This window comes from Lepidochelys olivacea (genome assembly GCF_965140295.1).
Source record: "Lepidochelys olivacea isolate rLepOli2 genome assembly, chromosome: 6".
Taxonomy (NCBI): domain Eukaryota; kingdom Metazoa; phylum Chordata; order Testudines; family Cheloniidae; genus Lepidochelys; species Lepidochelys olivacea.
In genome coordinates, this window is record NC_140416.1 from 43,422,126 (window position 1) to 43,438,439 (window position 16,314).

General features: G+C 42.4%; 1 protein-coding gene across 3 annotated transcripts in view; it reads right to left on the reverse strand.

The window, feature by feature from the left end:
* The window catches only part of NELL1 (neural EGFL like 1), a 440,683-nt gene that overhangs the window by 375,729 nt on the left and 48,640 nt on the right, over positions 1-16,314 (reverse strand). For all 3 annotated transcript variants that reach the window (XM_084632341.1, XM_084632342.1, XM_084632340.1), the window contains exon 4: positions 4,298-4,468. In XM_084632341.1, the coding sequence (XP_084488467.1) occupies positions 4,298-4,468 (171 nt within the window). The remainder of the gene's footprint in view (positions 1-4,297; positions 4,469-16,314) is intronic.

Consider the following 16,314-nt stretch of genomic DNA (forward strand, 5'->3'; position numbering starts at 1 on the left):
TCTTTGAGTCTGGTTCTACGACCACCCTCCAGGAGCATCGGATGCACATCTGACTACAACTCAGCTCCACTCTTGTGTCCAGGCCACCTGGCCAGTGACTTGGCATTAGCAACATCTAGGCTGGTAACTATAACAACCTTTTTGTAGAACCTGTGTGAATGGATCTATATAGAAATCGCATATAGGAATATTTTGTTGTATTTACAATAAACATGGCAATTTGCCTTGTCCCTCTTACAAGATCCCTGTTAGTATCATTTTTATTAGTGTAACAATATTACTATTTTACAGAGAGGCAAACTAAAAAACACTGGAGTCAAAAGACTTGCCCAGGATCACGCAGGAAGTCTTTGGCAGAACCACAGCCAGAATTAAGATGTACAGAAGTCTTCTGCCTTAACCATAAGACCTGCCTTCCTTTACTGAATAATTACTTAGTGTTGCTTAAAAATAATCCTTCTCTAGGCAATGGAGTCACACTGAACACATCTTGAATACCCTGTTGTACCTTGACTACAATAACTATAATTTTATAGACATGACAGCAACTGACATGTTATCTGGGGATATTGTTTACTCTAAAAGGTTTCGATCCTTCATGACACACTCAAGGGGCTTTCAGTGGGCAAAGAAGAAAAAATAATTACTAAGAAATACTCTAGGCCAGATACTGGATATGCCTACAGCACATTGTACACTACACACTACCTGATTAACCTTCTCTCGGATAGTTGGGCAGAATCTTTAGGGACAAGAACAAGGAATGAAGAAAACAATGCAACAGAACTGGGTCATGGATCACATATTTAAATGAGGAAGGGGAATCATCCAGCTCTGTAAAGCACCCCCCTGTTCTCCAGTAAAAAGTTTGGTACAGCAGGTAAGGCAATAGATCCACTCTTTTAAACAGATTTCCCGCCTTACTACTTAACTTATTTTAATTAGTTATAAGAAACAAAGGAATTTGTTAGATTAATATAATCTTGAATGACAGCCAGTGTACTGCCGATCTTACTTTCACAAAAGGCATTTTAATTCCTATACTTTGATGTTGTTGGTTTAGTTTTCTTATTTGTTTGTTTCCAATTTAAAAGTTCTCTCTGCTTATGCACTTTTTATTCCCTGATGCTCTATTCCAGCAGGAAAAACCCAAAAGGCGCAGACAACATATTTATTTCAGATGGACCCCACTTCTTAGTCTTCCTGTTTCTATTTCTCACTTCCTCTTACAAAAATAAAGGAAATAACCAAGAATATTAATCAAAACCATAGATTGCTCAGCTTCAAAGTACCTTACAAACTTTAGTTGCATGTTAAAGGCATGTCAGCAGGTACATTTATGCCCCATTAACCCTTAATGTTTGTGTAACATTTGTTCCCTCCCACTGCTATTCAAAGGCCCAAAGAAAAGGCCACTGAAGTTAATGGAACAGTTCCGACTGACTTCATCAGACTTCAAAACCCAGATCCAAATCTTTCTATCTGTGTGAGCATCTCAGACCTCCAATATCAGACTGTTTAATGGTTCTTACTCCAAGAGAGTCTTCCAAGAGCATTGAAAAGAGCAATCAAGTCATGGGAAGAGCAGATGTTAAAATGACACATATTTGGGCAAACTTACAACCTTTGATATATTCACCTCGCTACATTCACCTCATTAGTGCAAAGTCACATTATAATAAGTTAAAGAACACTCTAAAAGGTAGCAAAGGCTTTCACTAATTGTCAAATATCTTCCTTTCATATATCCAGATACAAAGAGGACAATTTTACACTGAATTTGAAAGACTAATGTCAACGATTAATTAAGCACCAGGTGTCAGTGTGATAGTATGAGTCAGCAGGATGTGGATGAAAGGGCCACTGGAGGCATAAAAATGGATTTTGGAGGATTTGTTCAAGATTTAAAAGGCTCTCTAGGCTCCTTTACCTCCTGGCCCTTTCTCTAACTTTTATAGGCAGGAACCCACCTTGGGTATCAAGCCAGTTAAGAGAGCTGATTTTCTGATCCTGTCTGCACATACACTTATGACACACATGCACACCCCTTTTCACATACTCTTAATACTCTAACACGTGGCACATGATAGTTTCTAACATTTGGAAGTGACACTTTTGCACATTACAATTCCACCATCTGTCCCCTCACAGATGTTCAATCTTTCCAGTGTAGGCAACGATATTAGTACACCAAAAGGATATATGGAGGTGTGCACATGCATAAAACTGCACCCATCTAAGTGGAGGCGGCACAGAGGCCCCAGTGAAAATCAGGCCCTACAGTAGTCAAACTGGTATTTTTGGTTCTCTTGGCTAGTAGTTATCCAATTTGATACACATCCCCAGTATTTATCTAGGCTGAACTGAAAGACTGAAGCAGGGAGAGCAGCACATCCTAAGGAGGCAGAAAGCATTCATCTATTGACTAAAATAGCATTCTCTTCTCCTGTGATTTAATTTGTTTGATTAAGTCCGTAGGGACACTGCTTCTTATTAGGCATTCAGGAATTAGCTCAAAGTCTATGACACTAAGCCATCCTAAAATGTTGAAATTTATATTTAAAAATCTACCCTACCTAATACTGGATTCCGTGTGTACTTTCAGCTGCAGTTTTTCCTCCCAGTGAAGATTAGGAGGGCTCAGATTTTTTGGCAGTTCTCAACAGTATCCTTTGCTGGCATTCTCTGCTTTTATGCACAACAGCTCACTTTCACATTCTTATGAAATTTACTGAAGTCTCAGCAGGACATATTGGTGCAATAAAAAAAAAAGTTGATTCCCTCTTCAAATGCAAAGGTATAGGAGGTTAAGATATAAAGCAAACTGTTCATGCCAACACTTGGAGAAAACTCTAATTAACTGCATTGAGATACTACAGTTGAGCCAGGAACTTAAAATCGTCTCTCTCTTCCCCCCGCCATTTAAACCTCTACTACTTTCTACCCTCAAGCCAGTCTTTAAAGATATTCCCATTGCCTTGGAAGTTATTGCAAAAGTATAGAACAAAATAGAGGTATTTAGTTATGGCTCCATGCTGGGAGCAGAGCAGAGCTGAGCTGCACCACCTCAGGGGATGCTCCAAGAAGAAGTATCCCTTCCCAAGCACAGGGGGTGTAGGCCGCACTACTTCACATAATGGTACGGCCTGCTCTCCACTCTGTGCCAGACCAGATCTGCATCCTACATCGAAGGAGTAGGGCCACATCCTAGTTCCCTTTCTAAAATGAAATGCAGAATGTAGAGGGCAATAACTTCTCCCTAGCAGGGACACTGGAACAATTTGTATATTGGGGGCGCTAACAGCCATTGAACCAAACTGTAATGCCTGTGTATAACGGAAACGCAGGGGATGTGGCAGCATCTCCAGCACCCCCTAGATCCATCACCTATGCTCCCTAGACCATGTAAGCACCGCAACAATAAAACTCATATGAAGGGGTTGATCCAGCTCCTGTTGAGGTCAAGGGGTGTTTTAGTGTTCATTTCAGTGCAAGCTGCACTGAATCTAATATCTTTCCCACACACAGAATTGTCTTCAAATGCCCAATCCTGTGTTGCGCTGAATGTCCTCAACTGCCACTAACCTCAATGAAAGATGAGTGCTCAGTATATCACAAGATCAAGTCCCAAATGGAAGCAGTTTCTCGGTTGGTAGATTTTTGTTCCTGGTTGTGGGGTTTTTTGTTGTTTTTTTTTTCGGGGGGGGGAGGGGGAAGGGGGAGCTTGCACACTAATGCTGGCAATCTGCAATCCTTACAGCTTCTTCAAGAAAGGTAGCGAACTGGCAGCCAGAATATAAGTGGTACCAATACTGAACTTTTAAGAAGAGCAGGCCCTTTTAGAAAAAGGCATTTAGGCTTTTGTTTGGTTTTTAAAAAAAGGACACTTGATTAAGTGAAATGAAATTAGAAGCTCAAACATCATCTTCATATATTCTTCAAGCTGAGTGAAGCACTCCACAGACAGAACAGGCTGCACAACCACGTATCACACTTAAATGTAATCACAGCTGAAAATAACATCAGCCAGTACCTACAGTACACTGAGGTATATTTAAGACTCCCCAATCAGCAATCGACCTTTCCTACATGTGTTCATAATCACAGTGTACCATTTCATTTTTATGCTTTGTTTTCTTTCTTACTCTATTGAGTTTGGTCACTTTAGAATATAGAACAGTTTTTTTCTTTTCTCCAATTGCAGTTTTGTTCCCAGGGGAGAGGAGAGGGAGGAGCAAAGAGATGGCTTGTATTTCTCTTTAAAAAAAAAAAAAAGATACAGAACACAATTTCTTACCTGTTGCAATCGACATGAAGCAGAAGGTGGGATGCACTAAGTGACAGTGCAATCTTGTGCCACTGTCCATCTGCCATCCGGTACGGGAACACCTCTGTTCTTGCCTTTCCATTAAATCTGTAATGATATCTAATCTCGTCCCTCAGGCCGCTGCTCTCCAGTTCAAAGTAGCTGTATTTGAAAGATGAAGAATCAGTTCCATGTTTTAGACTGTTTTATCCCTGCTATCACCACCATTTCCCTCCTCCTGTTCTAAAGCTTAAAAATAGTTCATGCATTTGAAAATGAACTAATCACCACACGTTAGGTCACAAATCTAAAACAGGTTACATAGTATGGGTGTTAGATCTTGTAGTTTATTATTTTTAATATACAGAGTGAGATAGGGCATAGAATGCTAAATAATATCACTTATATGAGGATTGTGCATGTTAAAAACACCATTAGATAGCCCTGGAAATCAAAGTTCCCTTTTTCATCCACAGTACAAGCATCCCTCCACTGATGTGCTTCATCTCTGGGCTGGATATGAATGGGCAACCTAGAAATGATGGGCTCTATTCACCACTACTAATGCCAAAGAGATACTACAGGAAGAATGCACCAGCTAATTAGCAGAGTAGTACCTGCTTGCCACAAATCTCATTTTAAAATGCTTATTTTAAAATCTCTCCTCAAAAATTTGTGCTTATTCAATGTATTGACTTTTATTTTTAGGGCTGTAATGTTTCAGCTTTACAAGGAAATTAAAGTCACCAGACAGAGTAGGTGTCTCAAAACCTGGCACAGTCAAGCAAGACCCTGGGACATTTGCCACAACAGAACAGTCCCAGGATAGCACTTTCTTGCTAACAAAAACAACATTTTTATTTGGCTCAAACTTCCATCAATAGCTGCTTCACGCTTGCGGGAGGAACTAGAGAGCCAGTTAATTTTTTAAGTGAGTTTGGTCCCAGCACCAGAGCAACTTCCCCAAGCTGGTCTACCAGGGATAGCATCTAGGGACAAGAGGGTAGACTGGCCTCTATGCCTGTTTAATCCTAGGCCAGTCATAAAATTGCCAGGGAAGGATGTGGGCAGGAACTAACAAGAGAAGAGTGGAACTAATGAGGACTGCACAATTCTCATGGCCTTGAAGGAAGCATAAATGCACAGCCCTCCAATGCTATAGGTATGCTCTGGAGCTTTGGGAGGGGACTGAGCATAAGCTAAACAGTAGGGAAGAGAGACTCAAAGAAGGAAGATGAATGAGGAGAGAAAACAGAATTATTGGGAAGAGACAAGAACGGAAATGGGAGAGGAGGAGGAAGAGACAGTAGCTGTTTGCTGGTGGTACATCCAAGGGAGCTGGGATTGCTGCACCAGACACCGCACACTTACACCTCTGGTGTGGAGGTGGGGAGGAAGGAGTGCTTTGCTTCACTCTCTAGCAAGCCTCTCCAGAAAAGGGAATAAAATCAATCTTGATATGCCTGCTGTCCACTGCCAAAAGGAGATTTCTAGGATACTGCATTTGGAAGGAAGAGGAGATCACAGAGGATGAACAGAAGAAAGGCAGGGACCCATACCCAAAGAAGACTAAAGACTGAAACAAGGAAAAAGAGAAACGGGAACTAGTGGTGTGGAGGAGAGGTAACACACCTGCCCAACTCTTGAAACCTAGAAATAGGAAGAACTGGAGAGAGAACATAGGGAAGCATCATTTAAAGCCACTGAAATATGTGGGATTAGAGAAACTTTTCTGAGGGATAAAAAGGAGAAAGATGCCTGATTCGCTAAAAACTCCAGACATTATTAAAAGTGAAAACATTTTAAACAGCTCATTTACTCTTGGCCATTCATGCCATTTGTCTGCTTTTTTCCATATTCCTCAGCATTGGCAGTTTCACTCTGGTTTGTAGTCAATTTCACTCCCTGGTTCTCATGGAGCAGCGCAATGGTGCATCATTTGGGATACAAATGCTTCCAGGGAATGACTACATCCAAACAGAAAACTCATTGCACTTGTCAATTGACAAGTACATGTAATGCAGTTTTGCTTGTTTTGTAATATTTTCTTCCCCATCTTTACAAAAAAAATTAATTTTTGGCCTAAAATATGCAACAGTAGAAATATGTAAAATCTAAAACAGTTCGTAATGAAGAGACAGACACTCAGAGCAGAGGAGAGAGGGAGAAGAAAAAAAGATGTGATTTATTTCATGGAGGGGGAGGGGTGTCACAGTTCAGAGTTCCTTCCACATACTAATCCAATTAATTGGGAAACTAAGAAGAAATATCTATCTAAAATGCTGGATTCCAGCCATCTGAGAGACTTCAAACCTCTCATCCCCTTAATGGACAACAATGAAATAAACATCAAATCGATGGACAGAGGAGCCCTGCAAGTAAAATAGGATGGAAGAGAAACACTTAACTGTTATTCTCAGATACATTCTACTGCTTCACAAGACACATTTCACATGGTTATTGATTTTCTTTCAAATAGACAGAGGGAATTAACAATGCAGATTATCCAGTTGTTCAAGGCAATGGTTCTCCAACTGTGGAGACCAGCACTCTTGAGCAATGATGCTTCCAGTTAGTTCCAGTTTAGTCTTGGATTATTTTAGGATTTTCAGAGACTTTTTTTAACCAGTTACTCTAAACCCAAAAACAAAAATACAAGCCTCTATCTACACCTCATGTGACCATTTCATAGTTTTCTTTGTCAGGTGTTCCTGTGGTATGAACTCAGACATGATCAAATTTGCAGAGGACACCAAAAGTGGTGGGGCAGCAAATACCCAAGAGAGACAGAGTTACACCGCACTGTGACCTGACGAGACTGAAGTAGTGGGAGCTATAGCAACAAGGGGAGAGTCATTACTAACAAATGTTAAATCCAACAGCCCAGGGAAATGAAATAATCAGTACAGATAGAAAATGGGGACACGTAACTAAATAGCCACTCCCAGCGCATTAAAATGAGCTTATCTTCATTCTCTCTAGGTTCTTGTGTCATTTTCATCACTAACATGTGAGAGATTTCCAATAGAAACTGCCGCAGAAAAAGTATGGGACTGGAATCATGGGCTTAGAGGAGAGCTAATCCACAAGAAGTAGGCCCTTTTATTAAGGGGCCCCCTATATGAACATTGGTTCAAGGTTACCACAACCAAATGTAGGCAAACCCAAAACAGAGAAAACTGTTCCTTTTCTTGTTCCTTATTGTCTTTTCTTCGTCAACACAATATACATCATTCTCTCATTTACATTTCCTACATAACCAGATCCTAAGGTGCACCTGAGCTCCATTCTGCTACCTCCTGGTCTCGGCCTATGACCCTGGAGGCAGTCAGGGACTGATTTGACTCCAGATGCAATTTAGAGAAGCCTCAGAACTGCTCTAATTTATGTCAGTTAGAACAGTCCCCTAGGGAACTTTTATGTTAGTGCACACCCCAGGATTGCAATGCACTTTGGCCACTCTGGAGGGTTCCAGGGAGTGCTCCCTCTATAAAGCGCCAGCCAGAGACTCCAGCTGGGTGGAGCAAAAGTAGCCAAAGCAGGGACTGTTGCACTATGGGGAGTGGTGAAAATGGGGGCCAAGCAAGGATACCCCTCGCCCTAAAAATACCTCTGGACACAGAACTGAGAGTCCAGCCAGTAGTAGCAGAAGGAGCCAAAGCAGGGGCCTCTGGACATTCCAGGCAAGACTATAGAATAGTCTCGGATTTTCTCTGCCTGTGCTGATTGGTTGTTTGCACCAACTCTCCATCTCCCTCACCGATCTCTTCACTTCAGCTTCACTCCACAATGGCCTTCTTTACCCTCTGCTCCGCCTTACCCTGCCCCACTCACCACTTCCCTTCTCTTTCCATTTAGCTGATCCCCTCCTAAGGAACCATGCTCCCAAAACAAACAAAAATTGTGGAACTAACATGCCATTTCCTGCCACCCACTGTTCACTCATCTTGTGTGTTCTATACCTTCCCTCACCCTCTGTCTGACTTGTCTATTTAAACAATAGTGTCTCATCGTTTCCTTATACTCCCCTGTTGGTCTCTTTGCATCCCTCTGTTTTCTCTGGTCTTAAACGTTGATTGTAAGCTCTTTGGGACAGGGACAGTCTTTTTGTTCAGTGTTTGTAAAGTGCCTAGCACAGTGGGGTCCTGGTCCATGACTGGGGCTCCTAGGTGCTATAACAAATAAATATAAGTGCCACTAGAGGAGTACAAAGGAGAAGAATCAGGGTTTGGACCAGTCATACTTTGCACTTAGAACAATGCCGCTTCCATCGGAGAATCTTAGAGAACCTTACAAATACTGATAAATTAAGCCACAAGATATACCTTTGAGGCAGATATCACCATCCCCATTTCACAGATGGGAACATGAGGCACAGAAAGGTTAAACCATCTGCCCAAGGTCCCACAGAGTGTCACTATCAGAACTAGCAGTAATATTTAGGGTCCCAGTCCTAGCTTCCCAACTAGACCACACTTCATCTGTTTCCACAATGACATCTCCTCATATTAGTGGACAGTGATGACAATTAACATTGTTAGGAGCAATTTATTATGTTCAGATATTACCATCTCAAAAACCATAAAGTGGCACTTGGTTCTTGACTGCCAGCTCAGAATAAAGCAGGGATAATAAAATAACATCTGCTTTCAAAAAGTGCACACATTCATTCCTCTTATGCTTTCCTGTCACTGATCTATCACAAAAGGCTTGTGCACTATTGACAACAAAAAATACTCTGGGCCTGATTTTCATTTACATGGAGGACTCTTTACACAACTGTGGCACCATAAGCCCATCTGCGTCCCCAGGTTTCAGAGCCCAAGCTCCAGCCTGAGCCACAACTTCAAAGTGCTAGCTACACAGCTACTTCTAGAGCACTAGCGTGAGCCTTGCAAGCCCAACTCTGTTGACCCGGGCTGGGAGGCTCACTACCATGAGCTGCGTAGACATGCCCTTAGAGTGGGGGTAAATGTACTTTGCACCAGTCTTACATAAATTTGTCACGTAAGTGTTTTTCCCACCAAAAAGGTATGCAGAGCTACTTAAAACACAGAACAGAGACACTGAAAGCAGCTGGAGAACTGGGATTTGCCTATACTATAAAAAGCCGACTAGGGGGTTTTTTTTGTTTTTTTTTTAAAAAGAAAATGCGTGTCTGGCAAGGCAGAGGGAAGGACACACACAAAAGGAAGTTTTCCCCTAAATTTCCCAAGCAGCACTTAAGCATTACAGTGGAGTCTAAATCACGGATCTGAGTGCAAGGTGCAAGACTGTCAGAGGCAGAAAGAAGCAAAATTTTTTAAAAAAAAAAAAAGGGGGGGGGGAAATAGGTCAGAGAGACACACACATGGTACCCCTACAATATATAACATTAAAAATTAACTGAGGATGGTGTTGTGCAAGATCTAACCTTTTGTTGTTCATGTAAGAGGCAGAACAGAAGGCAGAAGAATTTAGGTTTTCTAAATGGAAGAGCAGAGCTTTGATAAGAAGAGCCTTAAAAGTTCACCTAAAAACTGCAATATCAAGAAGATTCTGGAGAGATTATTTTATTTTTTGGGTACTCAATAAGAGCACTGATAATATAAAAGGAGCTATTTGCTGCTGCGGGCAGTTTGCAAGCTAGAACAGCACTAGGACAATCACTGTCGAAGTTACATTTAGGAAGTTAAAGGTTTCATAATTGCCATCTGCTGTCAAAGCACAAAAAGTCATTTAAATGAATTTCTTTCTCCTTTTCACATAAGCAGCATGGAAGAAGCTAAGGTTTCAGAAATGGGGGGTGGACCACCTACAGAAATAATAAGGTTGCAGAAAAAAATTATATATTTACAAGGTTTATCGCAGAAGCTTAAAGGACTGAGTGCAAGACAAGCAGCTATAATAGGAAATGCATCACTTTCTGCAATTATTCTTCATAATCCCTCATAGCCACAGAGCTAATCACCTACCACACAATGTTTTGTTTGTTAATAAAGGACAATGTCCCAGCTCTGGAAAGATCCATCAGATTAAATTCGATTATGTATTGTAACTGTATAAGTCGACTGGCACAATGTGTTCCAAGACAAAGTCATTTCTCGCTTGGCAGGCTTTAGTAGTAATGGTTACTTCAGGGAATGAAAACAGGTGTTTCTGCTGGCCTTGGAGATGATCCTCCTATTTTGGTGTCAAGCCACTGACTAACAACGTCCAAAATTGCCCAATTAAGATTCAGTCTCAGAAGTTTCACTGTACCAGCAAGTGCAGCCATTTCTTTACAGGGCAGATTTGTTATACTGTTAGAGTGCCCATGGATGGCATCTTTCTGCCTTCTCTGATGAAGTGGAAATATACCACTAGACAAATCCTGAGCCTGGTTCTTATCTCACTTAAACCAGTGTAAATCAGAAACAACTCCACTGTACTCAATGGAGTTAAACTGGGGTGAGCAGAGAATCAGGTCCAATCTATGTAGATGTTTAAAAACATGGGCTGGCGTAGACTGCTCCATTGACTTCCGGGAAGCTGCATCAATTCACACCACCAGAGAATTTGGCTACATATACACTTGCACAAATGTTGCCCGCATTCACAAGTTGGCTAAGCAAGCGCACACAAGGCAAAAAGTGAACAAACTCAAAGACTATTACTGGCTTTATTCTAAAGTACTAATGCTCTTGGAAATCGTTCCCTCAGTATCAAATTACTGTCTATTCTTCCTTTCTCTTTAGAAGATGGATGAAAGCCTGTCTCAACTGCAATGAAAAAGAGAGGCTACTTGCTCCTGAAATAAATGTGCTCTGTATTACATCCAGTGTATGTTCTGCCAGCTGTAGAGACAAATAAATGGGAATATATAAGACTGGGTAAACAGCACGCCCCATATTTCTTCACTGAGGGAGAGGGCAGAGTAAGGAAAGTAAATGAAGGAGATTTTTGACATCTCACCTTGGATTCTAAACATAATAGTGGAAATTGATCCTTATTGTAACTCCACAGAAATCAATGGAGTTGCATCAGGGACAAATTTTGACCATTTTAGAGGCTTTTGCTGCATTTTCTTTTTTAGCTTCCAAATAAGAGCCAATAGATTGTTAACATGGTGAACTAATGCTCTTCCCGATCAGTGTTTCTGTGAAAGGCACAAAAGCTGGAGCCTGGCTGGGTAACAGGGTAACAGCCATCTGGGCCGCTGTAAGTAGCCCGGGACTCTCCACCTGACCTGGGTCGTGGGCCCAAGAGCAGCCCCCGGCCCATGCCCCCATGAGGGCAGGTGGAGGGTTCAGGACTCCCCATAGCGGCCCAGAAGGCTGTTACCCTGTCCAGCCTCCAGCTTCTGGCCTGGACAGGGGGTGGTGCCGGGGGATGGGGGGACACGGGCATAGCCACAGGGGGCAGCCCTCATGGCCCACTCACTGTTATGAAGGATCCAGAGCCGCTGGCTGCAGCCAGAAGCCAGGTGTCAGAGCCAAGCATCAGAGCTCAGGGTGAGAACCGGAGTCAGAGGCCAGATGCTAGGGCCAATGGTCAGACCCAAAGTCAGAAATCAGGAATCAGAGCCCAGGGTGAGAACCAGGCTACCTGGAGTGAGGTAAGGCAGGAGCAGGGCTGGAAACAAGCAGGTACAGGAGCTATCATGGTCATGGGTGAATGCTTTGAGCAGTTGCTGAACTGCTGCTGGCCTGCAGACCCTTCCAATCAATCAGGCAGCCTACTACAGACCAGCTGTGCTCATTAGGTTGCCCAGAGAATGATTCTGTTGTAGGCCTTGATTCTTGACAGCATCCAAGTTTCCTGGAGGAAATGCAGCACACAGAAAAACCAAGATAGGTCTCAGCACTCATTTCTCCTGAACAAAACTGGTCAATAAGCAAGTCTAGAAATACTGACATAGGACATCTCCCATAACCAGCCCTGCCTCTCTGACATGTCAGCGTGATGCTGAATTGGAAAGGGTCTTCTTTTCTATATTCCAATTTACTGCTCTAGTCAGCCTTTTATCACCTTTTTGATAACCTTATTCAGGAACAAGAGACTTGAGAGAGTGTTCTGGATGGAAAACACTGAGTGATGGTGGCTTGAATTTTTAAGGAACAATGATCTATATATTTTTAAGAAAATGATCAGATACAGGATGTGATTTGACAGATGGAATGCTCAGATATGTATATGAAGGAAGCACAGTGCTTGAGGAATAGCAGAGTGAACTGTTAGGAGAGCCTGGCTAAAGTTACTATTATTTGTTAGCATGGAAATTACTGCTGCACCTATTTTTATAATTAAAGCATCTGAACATTATCATGTTTTACAGATGTATCATCAGTCGCTTATTCAAATTCTAGTGTCAGAGAGCAAAATACCAAATTATGTTGCTAAATGCAGAATGGGTTTTAGGCACACAAAAAGTTGGACATTTTAAAATCATTACAAGGCCTTTGGAGATGGGCATTATTATTCTACAATCAACTCGATGTGTTTTAAATCCCTCTGTTAGCATATGGTACTCTTATGTACCTCACACAAGGGTCTTGTTAAGCGGGGATAATGCCGGCCTTATTGAAGTTTATTGCTTGATCATTATCCTTTTCTCGTCATAATCACACTTAAGCTTTAACCAGGCACTTGACACAAACTCATTTTAGTTCAAGATCATAGGAATAAGATGCTCAGCAGTATACTGTAACCTGGAAACAACTGCTATGGATGCAATGACCAAAGGAAATGGAATAGACAATACCAAAGAAAACAGAATCTGTGACAAAAATGTATAAACACCTGAAATAGATTGGGGGGGGAGAAGAGAGAGAGATTATAAACAGGATTGATTGGGTTCATCCATCAGCTACTTAGGAGAATCAGCTTCATGTAATCACCATCTTCACTGATGCATAGACCCAACCTCTAATTGCCACATGATCACAAATTTCATTCAAAAATGCTACTGATCTCAGGATGCATTCAATAAAATGGCAGAAGGAAACCTCTGCAGTTCTGCAAAACAGCTGACTGAAGATGGTCTAAAGGGTTTGGATTCTTCTAAAGAGCCTTTGCAGAGACAACAAATGCCTTCAATTCTGCCTTCTATGGTGCTGCCATCTAAGACTGGAGACTAATGTAGTTTGGATTAAAGCTATAATCCTGCCTACAAATAGTATCCACTGCTGATCTTTGTGAACATAATGTTTGGTCAGTGTTCAGAGGATCTCTGTGTGGATTACTTTTTTAACCTCTTATATAGAGCTCTGAAAGTCCCCATCATTCTCAGGAAAATGAAGAAATGAGGCAGATTCAAGATAGTAACTCTAGTTCATCCCAACACTCTCATTTTAGAAATCTGAGGGCACAAAAATGTGACTGCCTTGGATTGAGTTTTACCGTGCTCCAAATCCAAATACTTGAATCTGAGAGAATGAAATGCTGCTCATTTGTACACTTGTATCCTCTATCCTTAAAACAAAGGGAACAGTCAATTAAATAACTTTAATAAACCCTTTTCCTCCTATTGGAGTACTTTATATTAACCTAGTCTGAAAAGTTCAATGATAAAAGTCTCCACTGTGACATTTTGTTCGTTAAAGGTGTATGTGTCTTTTTGTCCCATAGTTCTTCTATATGCCAGGATGAGTATATCAAACTGCATGGCATTTAGCCTTTATTACTCTCAAAAGGTATCTGTGCACCTGCAACTAAGCAAATATCTATCTCAATACAATTTTCTTTCCTTGTGTAATCATAAAAGAAAATGATAACCCTAAAGTCCGAATGGCACAAAAAGGCAGCTTCCAAATATAACTGCTTGTTTTCAGAGTATGTGGTAGAAAGACTAACTTCAACATATTCTAGACTCCTATCACAGATGTCTGAACATCCATTTCCTACACTGTGGGTGCAACTGCCCACGGTCTGTCAAGGTGACAAGTTCTCGCCAGGTCATATTAAACCAATAAGGTGATGGTGCATTGCAGAGAGAAAAAACGACACCACCACACCTTTATTCAAAAGGACCCACTCACCCTCAGTCCACCTGGGTGGAACAGGAGTCTGCATCCTGCAAACTTATCTAGAAAACACAACTGTTGGTGACCTTGTATAGCTCTGCTTTGAATGGCGCCCTATGGTTGTAGTGGAGATGGCACTCTAGATTGTTTCCTCAGTGTGCAGAATGCCCACATAAATACCTCTGGCTAAAAAGAAAAATGCTCATGCCACTGTAAAAACCACCACTAGCATAGATCACAATCATTCAAACCTGGGACCTTCAGCACAGTTCAGCCCCCCTGAGGTAAAGTAATGACTGCTTTAGCTGGTCACAGTGCTAGGCTGTTATCCTCTGATGGACCAACTACGAATAGTGGACTTGACACACACTGTGTCAGTGTTGACTATACTACCAGGTCACAAATAGTATCTAGGATATGCTGAGTAGAACTGATCGAAATGCAGAAAATATTTTCAAGGTGGGGGGAACCCTGGAACCATACAGCAGAGTTTCAGAAGCAGATTGTTCAGGTAGGACAGACAACTATGTTCTGCACAAACACTCAGGACTGCACCCCTACCTCAGGCCTCTTGTGAGGCAGGGGGTTTCAACGCTCTTATCTCGCTCAGACAAAGTTGCTTGTTCTTGGATAGGAAGATGATACGCCAAAAATTACAGATAAGATACTGCTGAATCCACCCCCTGCTCCTCTCACTCTGATCACTCTAGCAGCCATATTCACCATTCCAGTCTGACCCAGCGTGCCCCCTTGCAGGGAAGCATAGTGTTGCAGATGAGCCCTTAACTGGCTGTGTGGACTTGTTGATACCCTGGGCAAGAGGAGGTAAGTACTAAAGAGCACCTCCTTGTGGAAGTCTCATTTATTAGTGGAAAAGCCAACACAGAACATAAACAAAACGTTCACACCAACATCCCATTCCTAGTCCAGGTCCCACACCTGAATCCAGTGTTCACTTCTACCCAGGCTCTTTCTCCAGGGTTCTCTTGGTTCCAATATCTTCCCTTGGTGTTAGGCCTCTTGCCCCTACCAAAGTAACATCCTACTCTGGAGTCTGGGGAGATTGGCCCATTACAACTCTTCTCCAGGATAATGTGTGATCCTTCCCAAGCCGAGCTTCAGGCCAGCATCGGGGGACCCCTGGCAGACACCAGGCCCTCCTGGATGCCTGCAGGTGCAGTTCTCCCCTCCCCAGCAGCAACTTTTACATACTCCCCATCTTGGTAGGTTCCCTAAAGGGCTCACCTTTCTAGGCTCCCTGCTCAACCTTCTGGCTGAGGCTCCTCTTGGGATCTCCCTTCCATAGGAGCCTCCTGTCTCCCTTTGGAGTTCCCTCCAACTGATCTTGGGTCACTTATCAGGTCTAGGTGCTTGTTTACTAATTAGCCACCTGGGGCAGTCAATCACCCTCATGTGGGACCTTCATAAAGCAGTCAGGCAGATTAGGATTCTAATTCCCCAAAAAGAGCAGCTGTCCCATGACACCATACAGTGATTGTGTCTACAATACAGCAGATAGCTGAAACCGCTGTGGGGGAAGTGTCAAATTAATTAGTGTCAGGGAAACATCCTCCCCCTTAAGTGGGCTGAATGTCTCCTGGGAAGCTGCCCCTCCCCTCATTTTTGTGATAACCATCCCCCAAACCCAGATGGCTGTAGGAAGCCTGAGAGTAGAAGATGTTAGCCACTCCCCAATAGCATCTGTCATAAATGACAGCACTGCCTGCAGCCCAGCTAAACAGAGAAAGAAAACCAATCTGGCCCTTTAGTGGGACAGAGGTCAGTTTGATGGTTAGTGTGGCCCCTTTGGTGGCTCTGGCAGCCACTAATTTGCAACACCAACACACTACTTAGCAGAGATCCATTCCAAAATTCCAGCAGAATGGCTATAAAACTTTCATCAATCAGTTGAGAAAGTTGCCTTCAGTCCAAATTACAGGGAACTCCAACAGTGTCCATAAAAGCAGCAAATTGAATAACTCAGAATGCTCGGGAGGGCTCTTGGGGGATATACACAGCCTGCTT